The sequence below is a fragment of the Colletotrichum phormii genome (assembly GCF_030913505.1).
Source record: "Colletotrichum phormii strain CBS 102054 chromosome Unknown BDP81scaffold_7, whole genome shotgun sequence".
NCBI classification, from domain to species: Eukaryota; Fungi; Ascomycota; class Sordariomycetes; order Glomerellales; family Glomerellaceae; genus Colletotrichum; species Colletotrichum phormii.
The window spans coordinates 2,022,802-2,036,200 of NW_026851449.1; the positions used below are offsets into that span (position 1 = coordinate 2,022,802).

Sequence of the window (13,399 nt, forward strand, 5' to 3'; positions counted from 1 at the left end):
ACGTTACCGCTACCGCGTAAACGCGGCCGCCCCTATAAGCACTACGTATCTGCTGAACGTACCTTTCTACAAGAAACCGACGCCCATATCGATGAAGACCCTGATACTGCTTTTATCTCCGCTAAAGAGAAGTCTGACCTTGACCTTGCGATCAAACTACGCAGGGAAGGCGTGCTGACTACGCCCGGCGAGCCATTCGAAGCTTCGGCAAAAGCCGAGATCGAATCTCTGGTCAGCCGCGGCGTATTCGAATTCATACCTCGCAATTCCATCGCACATACCAGCCGAATATTCAAATCGCGCCTGGTCAACGAAGTTAAGGGCAAGGGCACCGATCAGCCCTATGAGAAGTCCCGACTTGTAGTCCAGGGCTACGCTGACGACGAAAAGTTGACGATACTTACACAGTCGCCCACTATTCAACGCGCTAGCCAGCGTCTCATTCTCGCATTGGCGCCGTCTTTGCTCCATAACGACCGCCACGTACTCTGGCTCCGCGATATCACTCAGGCCTACGTACAATCGACTTCACCTCTTAACCGCGCTATATACGCGCACTTGCCGCAGCAAATTCGCCACCAATACCCCAATGGCACCATCATGAGGGTTGTAAAGCCCCTGTATGGAATTGCAGAGGCAGGAACCCATTGGTGGTCCACCTACCATCATCACCACAGAGAAGCTCTCCAGATGGATACGTCCACATACGACCCTTGTCTTCTCCTTTCATCGCCAACTAATCCAGACTTTGCTCTCATTGGAATGCAAACTGACGACACAATTGGTCTCACAACTCAACCCTTTTCCATTAGAGAGGATACTGAGCTGCAGGAGGCAGAGTTCACTGTCAAACCAAAGCAGCACTTGACTCATGATAACCCCCTCATCTTTAATGGCGGCATCATCACAATGACAGGCACATCCCTCGTTCTTCGACAAAAGGGACAAGGCAGCAAGCTGCAACTTATAGACAGCAAGTCGCCGACGGCCCAGCAAGACTACGTCCAACAACGTGCTCGAGGAGCATACATTGCCTCCATCTGCCAACCAGAGGCCTGCTATGATATGTCAGCAGCCGCTCAACACAAAGACCCAACCGAGGGTGATATCGAGAATCTCAATCGGCGCCTACAATGGCAGATGAATTCGCTTGACCGTGGTCTCACCTTTATCCCATTGGATCTCTCAACGTCCAAGCTCTTCGTCTTTGTTGATGGATCATTTGCCAACAACCAAGACCTCACTTCGCAACTCGGCTTCCTTATTGTATTAGGCAACGAGACCTCTACCCCTGACCTGGACAACGACCACTTTACGTTGGACGCCAACATTATCCACTTCTCGTCAACCAAATCAAAGCGTGTGACTCGCAGCGTGCTTGCCTCCGAGGTTTACGGCATGGTCGCGGGCGTGGATATGGCATACGCGCTCTCGTCGACACTGGCGATGATCATGGACAAACTGGGCCACCCAAAGATACACACGGTGGCATGTACCGACTCATACTCACTATACGAGTGCCTTGTCAAGCTCGGAACCACCCAGGAGAAGCGGTTGATGGTCGATATCATGGCGCTTCGGCAATCGTACGAGCGACGAGAACTTACAGAGATACGATGGATACGTGGCAGTGATAATCCAGCAGACGGACTTACCAAGGCGTCGCCAAACAAAGCCCTGGAGAGACTTATTTCCACAAATACCATTACGATCAAAATGGAGGGATGGGTGACACGCACCTAGGCAAGGTGAGGGTATCTGGAAGATAGAGAGCATAGTGAACGCGCTAGAGATATGGGGGTTGGGAGGAACCGCATGTGCGCGATCAATACGTCTTATTGTCGCCTAGATATCTACAGACCCTTTTCTTCCACAAAAGAAAAGATTGCCAGTGTGGGAACAAACGGCAATCGCTAGGTATACACGGAGCCGAGCTATGTCACGTGTCTTCGGCACGTGACACACCTCAGCTCCCTCCTTCCATATCACGAGCCTTCGCGTTTAGATACTCTCCTTAATAACAACAACAGAACACCAGATTAACCCAACGATATTGCTACCGATCGCGATACCAGGAATACCTGTGTGACTAACCTGTGGTACACGCAAACCAACAGTCGCATATCCAACATATCCTTATCCCTTATCATATCTCTTATCATCACGTGACTTGTACCATAGTTCTTCCGTTCCTGGGGTTTCCCCAATGTTCCGTCCCGTCCTGCATATATGATGCGCCGTAGCCGCTAGGCGTCAGCGGGGCACGCCCTGGTCTTCATGTTGGGTCGTAACAAAAAGGACGCGGAAGGGCTGCTTAGACTGTAATGTAGCTCTTTGTATTGAGGGAGACTGCTGGTACTTGTGGTATACCCAAAATCTATAGGTAATAGAGGTACTTTTACTCTATTGGTTAGCTTGATTAATATAGAAGCCCTTATTGGCTCTACCCCGCCCTTGGCAAAAATGGAGCTATTCCGCACCCGACGGGATAAAGGATAACTTCTTTCCTACCTTTAAAACAGCTTTCTTTACTTTAATAAGTAAAAATAACGTATAAGCTGGTTTTAAGTAGGCAGGCCTTATACCTTTTAGCCCTAAAGTGGTCATTTCTTACTTGGATTTTAAGCTAAAAACGCTAATAATATTAAACTTACGGCCAAGCAGCCGAGGCTCCTAGGACCTAAAGATACTAATTATAATACTAGAGGGCGTATAAAGTACTACCTCCCTTAAAAAGAAGATCTAAGCATATCAAGGTAGGTCACTAATGTTACGACCCAACATGAAGACCAGGGCGTGCCCCGCTGACGCCTAGCGGCTACGGCGCATCATATATGCAGGACGGGACGGAACATTGGGGAAACCCCAGGAACGGAAGAACTATGGTACAAGTCACGTGATGATAAGAGATATGATAAGGGATAAGGATATGTTGGATATGCGACATATCCAACCGAGTCAAGGATATGTTGGATATTCGACATATCCAACCGAGTCAAGGATATGTTGGATATTCGGCATATCCAACATATCCAGACAAAGTGGACTGTTCAGCACTGTTCAGTTAGGATCGGACTTGAATATAAGGATGGACTCGAGCTGGGCTCTAGGACAGACTTTCCATAGCTTCTTCAGCAATTAACTTCGTATCAGGATTAACATCCGCTTTCAGCTACTACCTTGACAAGACTACGATTGATCACCGAAGCCTTACCTACCCTTACGATTGACAGACATAGCTTCCCTGAAGCTATCCCCGACTACGATTACTGTTACCAGTTCCGCAGCCTCAACTTCTGCAAACTACCCCTACGACTAGCTGGCCGTAACAACTAATTCTAATATACGAAGTAATTAACTTCTAGGCTAGAGGTATTAGTAAGTTAGCCTATAAGCTTATTATTATTAAGATTAAGAACCGTAAGCTTCGTACGGGGATAGAGGTACTAAGTAAGCACCGGAGGGTAAAAAAGACCCGACTACGTCTTAGAGGGACACTTAACACTACTAAAGTAGAGGCACTATAAGTAGAAAAGGGTGGTGTTAATGCTGGAGGAGAGAATAACACTCAGAAGGAGGGTCGTACGGAAGGTACTAAACCACGTACACGACGATATAGGAATTACGGAAAGCCTGGAAATAACGTATAAACCTGTGAAGTAGTTTAGGATAGTAATAGGGAAGAGGGTGATATATAGTTTTAATTGATTTTTCACGTTATGGCTAAATTAACTTATATAAAAGGTGGAAAGGTCTAAGAGAGTGCGTCGCTCGCTATGATGCGTCGCTCGCTATGCAAGTACGTTATCACGGCAGCAACTGCAACCCCATTAAAGTATCTCAGAAAAGTATCTCAGAGCCGTGGCGCAAGAGGCTATGCGTGTCTATCCTCCACTTCCTTTCGCCCTCCCTCGCGTGGTGCCCAAGGTTGGCTGCACGGTTGATGGACACTTTCTGCCCGGTGGAGTACGTCCCCTTCGTTGCTCATTATTCCCTTAAACCTCATTAAAACTCCTTTACTGAAATGGATACGTCTTCAGATTACCGTGTCTACCAGCACCTTTGCGGCAAGTATGTCGTCTTCTAACTTTTCAGAGCCGGGGGAGTTCAGACCCGAACGGTGGCTTGGGGACAACCCAGTCGACGATCTCGATGCAAGTCAGCCCTTCTCGTATGGCACGCGATCATGCATGAGACGAAGGCGAGTCTACCAAGAATGAGGGTCGAGCCTTTGAGGCACGTACTAATTATGCAACCTGGTAGCCTCGGTTGGATGGAACTTCACACTGTCATGGCCAAACTGATTTATCAGTATGACTTGAAACTCGCAGATGAGAGCCTCGACTGGCACTGAGAGTCAAGAATGCATACCTTGTGGGAGAAGCCTCGTTTGATGGCGAAGCTCAAGCCGCGTGTGGGTTGATAGCAAGTTGGCAGCTAGAAATTAGTATTTAAAGGAAGCCTTCCGCATCTTGATATTGTTTCATCGCATTCATGATATTTCAAGGTCTTCTAGAGCTATTGCTACAGTACCTTAGCCCAAGACAAATGTCTTTGACTTTATCTCCGCTTTGCTAAGCGAACATTGTAACACTGTAATTCTGCGAAGATGTTCAATTTAATAGTGTCACGAAGTAAAATGGAAGCTTAAAGCGTCTGGAATACGAAAGTTGATCGTGTTTTACATTCGCTCTGAAACCCCATGCCTTAATTTCATAGCTTCCGAAGGCTCTTGTGCATTGGTTGTGAAAGCGCCTGGCTTCTCAACTTCTATCAAGCTTTCCTCTCAGTAAACCGGACCATAAGTGCGGGTTTCCACCACATCACATGCAGCTGGCTTTCTTGTTCCCAATCAACTTCTTTATTGACCAGGTCCAAGTTGTACTTCCATAGCATCTTGGCTAAAATGAGGTTGATCTCCATGTACGCGAAGCTTGGGAGTTTTATCAGCATGTAGTAGCTAGAACAGTAGACTCATCGGTTAGAGGACAACAAAACTCACTTTTGTCCCAAGAAACCTCTGGGGCCCATTGAGAATGGCTGACTAGCCTCTCGCACGTCGGTGGAATCCGCATCCAGCCAGCGCTCGGGCTTGAAGCTTTTCGGGTCAGAGAAGTACTGTTCGCTATGCGTCAGGGTCCACGCATGCGTAAAGACTTCGGCCTGTAGACACTTTCATCAGAAATCTTGCTTTTTTGTTGTCCTTCAAGGTCACTTACACCAGCAGGAACATAACATCGCCAACCTTCATGCCTGGCGACAATCTTGGGAACCCCTGAGAGCCCGGTGCGTACAGCCTAAGGCCCTCGTTGATGACTGCTTGCAAATAGGGGAGTTGCCGAGCTGCAGTGGCATTGATCTCCTCGACGGAAGAGAATCTGTTTTTGATTTCGGCTTGGAGCTTCAATAGGCACACTGGGTTCCGTAGCAAGTAATACGTCGCCGCGGCGAGAAATGTGGCAGTAGTTTCGCCTCCGGCGATTTTACAAGTAATCGTTATGTCAGAAACTCATCAAGAAACTACCAGCAATGTCTGATTCGAAACACTCACGTCAACGTTGACACATGGGCTGCCATTTCCTCTTTATCAACAGCCCCTACTTCATAGCTCTTCACGACGGTGGACAAAAAGTCGTTGCGGTTTGACTTTTTGGATAGACGTCTGCCACCATACTATCAGACTATATCAAGAATTTGACGAAGGATTAGTTGAATACTTACTCTTCAACCTTTTTACGGCTATACTGCGAGTTCTGGTTTTGGACAGCCAAAGTAGATGGGAACAGAACACGGATCAACCTAGCCACAAAAGGGAGGCGGCGAAGATTGTCGACTAGGGTGATGAAGTAGAGATGGCTGACTATGATTTCTGACCAGTTATGTGGCTTGCCTGTCAATCGACGTGGTCAGTATTCGAATTACCCGTCAAGCCATCTCCTAGCCAGAACGCTGTTCTTGAAGTCTCATGTTTATTGATACTGAACTTACCAGCTTTAACACTGTGAAAGGACTCGCCAAACGCCATCTCGCCCAACGAGTCAAATGCTATCATCTCAAACCACTTGGTCATATTAAGACCCTCCGATTTGAATCCATCTTCTCCGAGGCGATGGACGAAAGCGTCGACTGTCTTGGTAATAATGTCTTCTTGATCCAGCAACATCTTCGTGGAAAAGGCGGCCGAGAGCATTTTGCGCATTTGACCGTGCTTATGAGGGTCACGTTCACTTCCGATGCATAGAGATTTGAAGCCAGCACCGTAAATATCGTACAATTCGCTTTTAATCACTGGTGGTGCGCCAGCGACACGGTGGCCGTAGATTGCTTTCCATGATTCGACCGTGGCGAAGGAGAGCTCATTGGGAGAAACTCGGACAACAGGCCCTATCGGCGAGAATCAGTCTACTGAATTGTGGCCATGTCTAGGAAAGAAACGAAACTCATACCATGTTTGCGATGCTGCTCTTGAATAGCGTAGTGAAAACGGCCAGTCTGAGAATGATAGATTCGCCAGATCTGTGGGAAAAAAAACTTGAGCATTGTAAGTCAATACATGCAGGGCATAGATTTACTCACCAGACTGCATCCTCCTAACAGCGGTCCTGGGAAAGCGGCAAGCTTGTGGAAATACGCATTGTAAATGCAGGTTGTAAGGAGACACAGGACGGCCTAACTACTTTAGCCAAGGGTGCCAGTGAAGCTTTGGGCGAGTTAAACATAATAGCTCTTACAAGAATAACTGAGAAAGCTGCAGCACTTGCGACGGATGGTTTTACAAATCCCGCTTGAAGAAGGTGCAAGCATTCTTGGACTGAAATGACTCGATCAAGCATTGCGTCCCTTGGAACTTTTGCTTACGCTTGGCGTACTTTCTGGCAATCTAGCAGTGCAAACTTGGCTTCGGAAATCGCAGGTCATTCTATGCCTTCTGTTAGTCGCCCGGCAAGGTTTTCGCGTTGTAGCTTTCACGGACGCAAAAGACATGTCGAGAGGGTAGCGCAGGATTTCGTCTCATCGGCCAGTTTCCGCTTTAGGAAGTGAGGTTTCCAACCAGCACTACGCTAAACCATTTTCAGCAAATTCCGAGAAGTGCATGGAACAGCAACGCTCCTTCCACAAGAAATAAGTAAACACCGAGCATCACCATTAGTATAAAAGAAATCATCAAGTCTCGAGGACGAGGGAAACTCAGCTATGTGCGCTGAAGGGCGGCTTAGTTTGCATCTCCTCAGCACAATAATCACGTCGTCAGCTCCAGGGACAGGAAACAAGACAACTATCAAGTGGGGAATTGACAAAATTGTCGAGACACAGCAACAAAATCGAAGATTCCGTACTCGTTTCCTCGAGACAGACATCCCGATTGAACGCTCCTAACTCTTACTTGCTCGCGTCGGGCTTCAAAGGTCTCCGAGTCTTTCCATAACTGATGGTCATTAGTGTGACCTCGGCGGGACTGCTCTTGTATTGGGCCAAGAGAACACTTACAAGCTTCAGCCTCTAACAACGCCGCTGACTCCTCGCTTTTCGAGGCAGTTCTTTCACAACAAAAACAGGTTTGTTTTCATACATCACTCGTTCAAAGACCGGCCAAAGTTGCCTCGCTGGCACAGCAGTGGCAGAACCCCGTACGAATGAACCGCGCCCCAGCACGAACCTGTTGCGCCTCAGCCATGTGTGTGTGCGTATGTGGCCGCAGGACTGTCCATGTTCGGCAGGAAGCTCGCGGTTCACGTCAAGGACGGCAACATCCAATCTTTTCCATCTCAACAACGTCCCTCGGCTATGTCGTACAGGCGCGGCAATGCACCCGGGCGGGAACACTTGATTGGGGGAGCCGTGCATGAACCCGACTTGACGACTTCAGATAAGTTCTCTTGGGGACCATCACGAACGCCACGTTTCTCGCAAGACATCCGCATTGCGGGTAGCTTCCCTGCTGCCGCGGACCGGTGTTGAGATGAGTTGGCTTCTAAGCAAACAAAAGCTCATATAAATCAACTCAGAGAGGTCTTGCTGTCTGATTATAAGGAAATATGTTGACACGTTCTACTAGTTATTTTACCTTCCCAGTCGCATTTAAGAGGAAATCGTCAGTCATAAAGCAACTCTCACCACAAATCATGTCACTTAGCGTAACTACCGCACCCGAGGAAGTCACCGGCCTCTCTCCCGTTCCTAACCTCGATATTAAAGCCCCAGGCATTGCACAAACCGTCACGCAAGCAACACCACCCTCTAATGATGGGTACCTCCGCTTCAACCCCGTCATCGTCATGCTCATCGGCTACCTCGACCAAGTAAGCCCAGGCGGCCTAGACACAGCAATCCTCTCCGCCAGCTCCAAAAACCCAGCCTTCATGTCAAAACTATCCATCAAAGACGCCCCTTCCTTCTTGCACTTCGCAAACGACCTCCTCAACTGGGTCCCCCGCGAAAGCTTCGAAGGCAAAGACATCTACGACATCCTCTGCATGTTCTACTTCGTCCTCGACCAACCCACACTCCGCAAGCTCCAGACCTCGATGAGTCCAGATTCGCAGGGACTCACTCACCTGGCTATCCTCCTGGATCGTAGTCTACGCCCAGCTCGTCGGCCAGTTCCTAGACACACCAGCCTCCATCACCCCCTCATCACTCAAATCCTTCAAAAACTCACCCCCCTACCGCTTCCACGAAGCAGATATCCCAAAGGGCGGCTTCCACACCTTCAACGCCTTCTTCACCCGGCGCCTCAAACCCGGCCTGCGACCAATCTCTTCCCCAGGCGACGACAGCGTGATAGTCTACCCAGCCGACTGCACCTACGACAACTCCCTCACCAACCAAAGCTTCGCCAGAATCAACGACGGCTCCGTCGAGATCAAAAAAGTCCGCTGGCCGATCAGCATGCTCCTCCAAGACAGCGAGCACGCCGCAGACTTTGACGGCGGAATCTGGATGCACGCATTCCTCAACACCACAAACTACCACCGCCAACACGCGCCCGTGTCAGGTACCGTGCTCGAGGCGAAGAATATCCAGGGCATGGCGCACCTCGAGGCTGATTCCGTCGGCGGACACGTCCGTATGATGGGCGGGGCGGATTCGTCAGAGAACCCGGGGTACCAGTTCCTTCAGACGAGGGGGGTTGGTCGTGATGGAGAACCCGGCGCTCGGCAAGGTGGCGTTTCTGCCTATTGGGATGGACATGGTTTCGTCTGTGGACTTGTTTGTCGCAAAGGGGGATGCGGTGAGGAAGGGGGACGAGGTATCGTGTTTCCGATTTGGAGGGTCGGATGTCATTTGCGTTTTTCAGGAGAAGGTTGGGTTGAGGGTGGAGGATTTCGTTCCGACGAGTGGTGAGTTTTCAAAGTATGGGAGTATCTTGGCTAGAGCGCCGGCAAGTGATGAACTGATGTAAGTCATGCTTCCGGGCAAGTTACTTGTCGTCCTGATATGTATTCGACACGTTTCATTTGGGACCTTGCTCTAGGCTGGCACCTAGTGAAGATGGGAGGCTGCTCAACTTCATGGCGCTGGAAATAGGAGTTTTCTTTTCAAACAAATCACAGCTTTGGAATTAGAGCCAAAAATGAACATGATCAAAAAGAGAAGTTGCGTCAATTGCTGACGGGAATTGAGCCCGACGTGGCTGGGAATTGTTAGTGACGTGTTCTATACAACATCTGAGATGTGAGGGAAGTAGCTTACGGGTCGAACCCACAACCTTGAGATTAAGAGTCTCACGCTCTACCAATTGAGCTAGCCGGGCAACCGGCGTATATACTGGGGTTGTAGAGTTCCTCGAGTCGAGGATGGCTTCATATTCTGTGTTTGCTAATTTGTGCTTGTGCCCAAGTGGGGAGAAGGAGAAAGGAATTCAGGAAACCCCCCCCCCCCCCCGCTGTGGGTGTAGGGTGGGACACTACGACAAAGCGCACATCGTGATGGATGTGGGGAGTGGATGTCTTCAGGATTGGGTTATGTTCAATGTTGGCTTAATTTTGGCTTACTTATGACAAAGTGGCTCACTTGTAAGTCGAATGGATCCCTGAGCCACTTCCAATAGACAAGGCACATCTCGCTCCCTTTCATCAGTCGGAAATGTTGTCATGGCATTCACAAACGGCACAGTCATGTGAATCAACTATGAACCCACGAACAAGGGCATACTGAAAGAACGCAGATAGTCTCTATTAGCCGCTACGCAGGCACACAAAGCCATGCGGAGGATGCTCGCTTGGAAGGGAATCGCCCTCCACGCGCTAGCTATCCGGGCAACCCCAAAGAAGGGTTTCGAATACTGAGTTTTGAGAAAAAGAAGAGTCCCGTCCTCCGCTGACCCAGTTACCCCCACGAACGAACACAATCAAGGCCAACTCAAGGCTCAAGGCGACCTGCTAGCCTTCCTTTCCTAATCCTAGCTAGAACTACCTCTAGTGGCCCTGTTGATGCAGCCGTTCTGCATGGCGCGGAACATGACGCGACGGCGAAGTGCATCAGTCGAGGATGTTAAGCTCTCAGATGAGGAAACGGAACTGGAATTTTCGCCAGGCGGACCATCCTAGTGTCCTCTAGCCAGAAATGCCGGTGCGCCGCTGCCGATAATGGGGCTTCCGATCTCGCCAGGTGCACCTACGGGCCTATGACCAGGATACGTCATGTCGTTGAACTCGGGTACCCATCGCATCGAGTGCTGCCCTGGACCGTTTGCGTCCCGTTGGACCTCAAAGGTGCCTCCGCCATTAGTGAGATTGCCTTCCGTTTCGGCGAGAAGCAGCAGATCTGCTTCAAGGATGGGCTCGGTCCTACTGAGCTGATCAACTTCGGCCTTGACCGCTGCTAGATCAACAAAGGACTCTGAGCCCTCGGGGCTGCGGGATTGCAGTTCCTTGCAGGCGCGACATAGCATGAGTCGAATCGTCACCGAACGAGGATTTCCAGCCGTGCGGATTGGACCAAGCGAAGGCGGCATCATACTGGGGCTTCCCCAGGTCGAGTTTCCCACTCCAGGGGCTACACCGTATGACATTGGTGGTGGGGGTCCCCATAAGTTATTGTTGATGCCAGTGAATCCATTGTCGAATGAGAGTGGAAATGCTGATCGCTGCACCTGGTTACGGTGCCTAGCCGCGTTGATTGCTGCGCTCATCGGGTCCGACGCATCATCTAACAGGACGCTGCTACCAAGATGCTGTTGGTTTGTGAAGTCGTCTGATGGATCATTTCGATGTCCCTGTACCACACTACCTGGTCGTCCAATTGGCGCTGGCCTGCCGATAGGCTGCGTTGGAACTGGCGGCGAAGCTGGGTCGAAGCTGCCGGAAGGCTGTCTCGAGTGTGATCCGGGCCCTGGTGCCATGTTTTGCATGTGGTCGCCCATGGGCTGTGAGAAGCCAGGAGGTGGACCAGGCATGTAGCCACGCCCAGCTGGCCCATTAAGACCTGGCGGGCCGGCCATCATACCAAGAGGTGGGGGAGGTCTACCGAACCCGGCAATACCAGGAGGACCAAAGATGTTTGGGTCGGGCATGCGATTTCCCAGGCCCGGCGGCGGATTGAAGCCGGGTGGATGCATGCTCATAGGCATGCCAAAGGGGCCTGGCTGCATCGGGCCTTTCATGTTCGAAGGTGATATGGAACTAGGATGGGGTAGCGAGCTTGATGTTGCCACGCTGGTCTTCCTTGAACCGATCGGCCCAGGACTCATGTGGCCGGGTGTCGCAGGGTGTGGCGATGGGTTTTGACTGGCAGTAGAGCCTGATCGCGAAGCTTGTGATTCAGGCAAGCTGGTTTCCAGGGGCTGAGAGGCATACTTGGGACGGATTGGTGTCGGGGCTTTGGGAAGAGCCGGTGTCGCAACGGGTATCTTAGGAGATGCATAGGATGCTGGGTTGGACGGATGTGTCGGAATCGGTACTGGGTGTTGCGATAGTCGCCGGCCTGAGGTGGGAATGGGAATAGGAGCAGCAGCAACCGTGGCAGCTTTTTGAGCAGCCTTTTCCTCCTGCTTGATGCGGTCCTTGCTGTCCTTCTCAGCCTTGGCCTTGGCCTCCTTGTCGCGCTTGGCCTGTTCCTGCTTCTCTTTACGCTCACGGAGCTCCTTGTCCTTCTGGTCTCGGGTTTCCTTTTCGCGTAATCGTGCTTCTTCCTTAAGCCTCTGGGTCGTCTCGCGGAATTCCCGCGCTTTGCGTTCTTGCTCCGCGCGCTTCTCTTGCTGTTCCTGGAGTCGACGTTGCCGATCGGTCTCTTTGCGAAGGCGTTCTTCTTCTTCGAGTCGCTTCTGCTCTTCCTTCTTTCGACGTTTCTCCTCCGCTCTCGATCTCTGCTCTTCCACCTTCCGCCGCTGCTCCTCGAGTCGAGCGGCCTCCTCGGCGGCCTTCTCAGCCTCCTTTCGCGCCTTCTCCTCGGCCTGCTGCTGCTTCTTTAGCGCGGCCTTGTCCTTGCGCTTCTGGTTCTCCTTGGCCTTCTTGGCTTTTTTCTGAGCGTTTTGCCGGTTTTCCTCCTCGAGTTCCTCGATGAGCTGTTGCTGGCGTTGCTTGGCAACCATGTCTCGGTAGGCTGTCAGGACCCTTTGCTCAAACATCCGAGCGGCGAATATTTGGAACATGCGACGACCCTCTTCCATGCGCTGTTCCTCGGTCATCGTGTCCTGATGATGACAACAGTAATGCTCAGTACTCGAGTGTTTATGGTCATATGTGTATTGAGAGGAGCTCACTTCTTCATCCTCGTATTCCTCTTCTTGACTGTCATCATAGTCCTCATCCTCCTCCTCGTCTTCGTCGTCATAGTCGTCTTCGGGAGGAGGATGGTTATGATTCGAGTAAGAGCCGTTGGCGGGATGAGCGTAGCCGCGAGAAAAGTGCTCCTTGGCGTCCTCTTCTCGGGCCATGCGGCGCTCGGCGAGCTGCTCCATCATTTCGATGAAACGCTTGCCGTCGTTTTTGAGGAGGTCATCCGCAACGGTGAGTATGCCGCCTAAGTCCATGTTACCATATCTGCAGAGTAGGGAGTCCAGAAGCTGCATACCCTTGACTTGCAGGCTGTTCCCAAACGTCAAGAAGTCGGCAACGTCTCGATCGTGAGGGTGAGTATCTTCAGGGGGTTCGTCTTCGTCGCTGTACTCGTCGTCTTCTTCTTCTTCGTCTTCGTCTTCCTCCTCCTCCTCCTCCTCCTCCTCCTCCTCAAGATCCTCGTCCTCGTCGCTGTACTCCTCCTCTGGCTCCTCCTCGTCGTCATCGTCGCCTACGTGTTCCACTATACGGCCGCGTGACGGTGGTTGGCCTGTATAGGATGACGGAATGCGTGAAGGTCGCAAGGGGAATTCGCGGTGAGGGGGCAGAATGTGCGGTCCTTCACCGTTGTTCGCAAAGGTCTCGAGCTCCTCATAGTAAGCGTCGTATAGGCCTTCGAG

At 50.8% G+C, this 13,399-nt stretch overlaps 5 protein-coding genes and 1 non-coding gene across 6 annotated transcripts; 2 read left to right on the forward strand and 4 right to left on the reverse strand.

The window, feature by feature from the left end:
• Positions 1-3,846: 3,846 nt before the first annotated feature.
• BDP81DRAFT_315901 (cytochrome P450) lies at positions 3,847-4,220 on the forward strand (the record flags this gene model as incomplete). The annotated part of the gene is made up of 2 exons (XM_060584123.1): positions 3,847-3,966; positions 4,041-4,220. Coding segments are annotated over 2 exons (300 nt in total), but the record flags the coding sequence as incomplete, so codon positions are not given.
• A 553-nt stretch (positions 4,221-4,773) lies between these two features.
• BDP81DRAFT_516620 (cytochrome P450) lies at positions 4,774-6,800 on the reverse strand (the record flags this gene model as incomplete). The annotated part of the gene is made up of 10 exons (XM_060595880.1): positions 4,774-4,933; positions 5,003-5,163; positions 5,222-5,472; positions 5,510-5,520; positions 5,552-5,662; positions 5,722-5,890; positions 5,989-6,384; positions 6,447-6,516; positions 6,577-6,669; positions 6,732-6,800. Coding segments are annotated over 10 exons (1,491 nt in total), but the record flags the coding sequence as incomplete, so codon positions are not given.
• A 1,323-nt stretch (positions 6,801-8,123) lies between these two features.
• Positions 8,124-10,289, forward strand: BDP81DRAFT_393142 (phosphatidylserine decarboxylase-domain-containing protein; the record flags this gene model as incomplete). The annotated part of the gene is made up of 3 exons (XM_060587800.1): positions 8,124-8,529; positions 8,579-9,129; positions 10,173-10,289. The coding sequence occupies 3 exons, from the start codon at positions 8,124-8,126 to the stop codon at positions 10,287-10,289; spliced, it is 1,074 nt and encodes a 357-aa protein (XP_060447168.1).
• BDP81DRAFT_t132 lies at positions 9,686-9,750 on the reverse strand. Its single transcript has one exon. It is a non-coding gene; the product is annotated as a tRNA-Lys (tRNA).
• Positions 10,290-10,546: 257 nt separating the features above from the next.
• Positions 10,547-11,560, reverse strand: BDP81DRAFT_316346 (uncharacterized protein; the record flags this gene model as incomplete). The annotated part of the gene is made up of 1 exon (XM_060584169.1): positions 10,547-11,560. The coding sequence occupies one exon, from the start codon at positions 11,558-11,560 to the stop codon at positions 10,547-10,549; it is 1,014 nt and encodes a 337-aa protein (XP_060447169.1).
• A 1,314-nt stretch (positions 11,561-12,874) lies between these two features.
• On the reverse strand, positions 12,875-13,057 carry BDP81DRAFT_285918 (uncharacterized protein; the record flags this gene model as incomplete). The annotated part of the gene is made up of 1 exon (XM_060583029.1): positions 12,875-13,057. A coding segment is annotated over one exon (183 nt), but the record flags the coding sequence as incomplete, so codon positions are not given.
• Between the last annotated feature and the right edge of the window lie 342 nt (positions 13,058-13,399).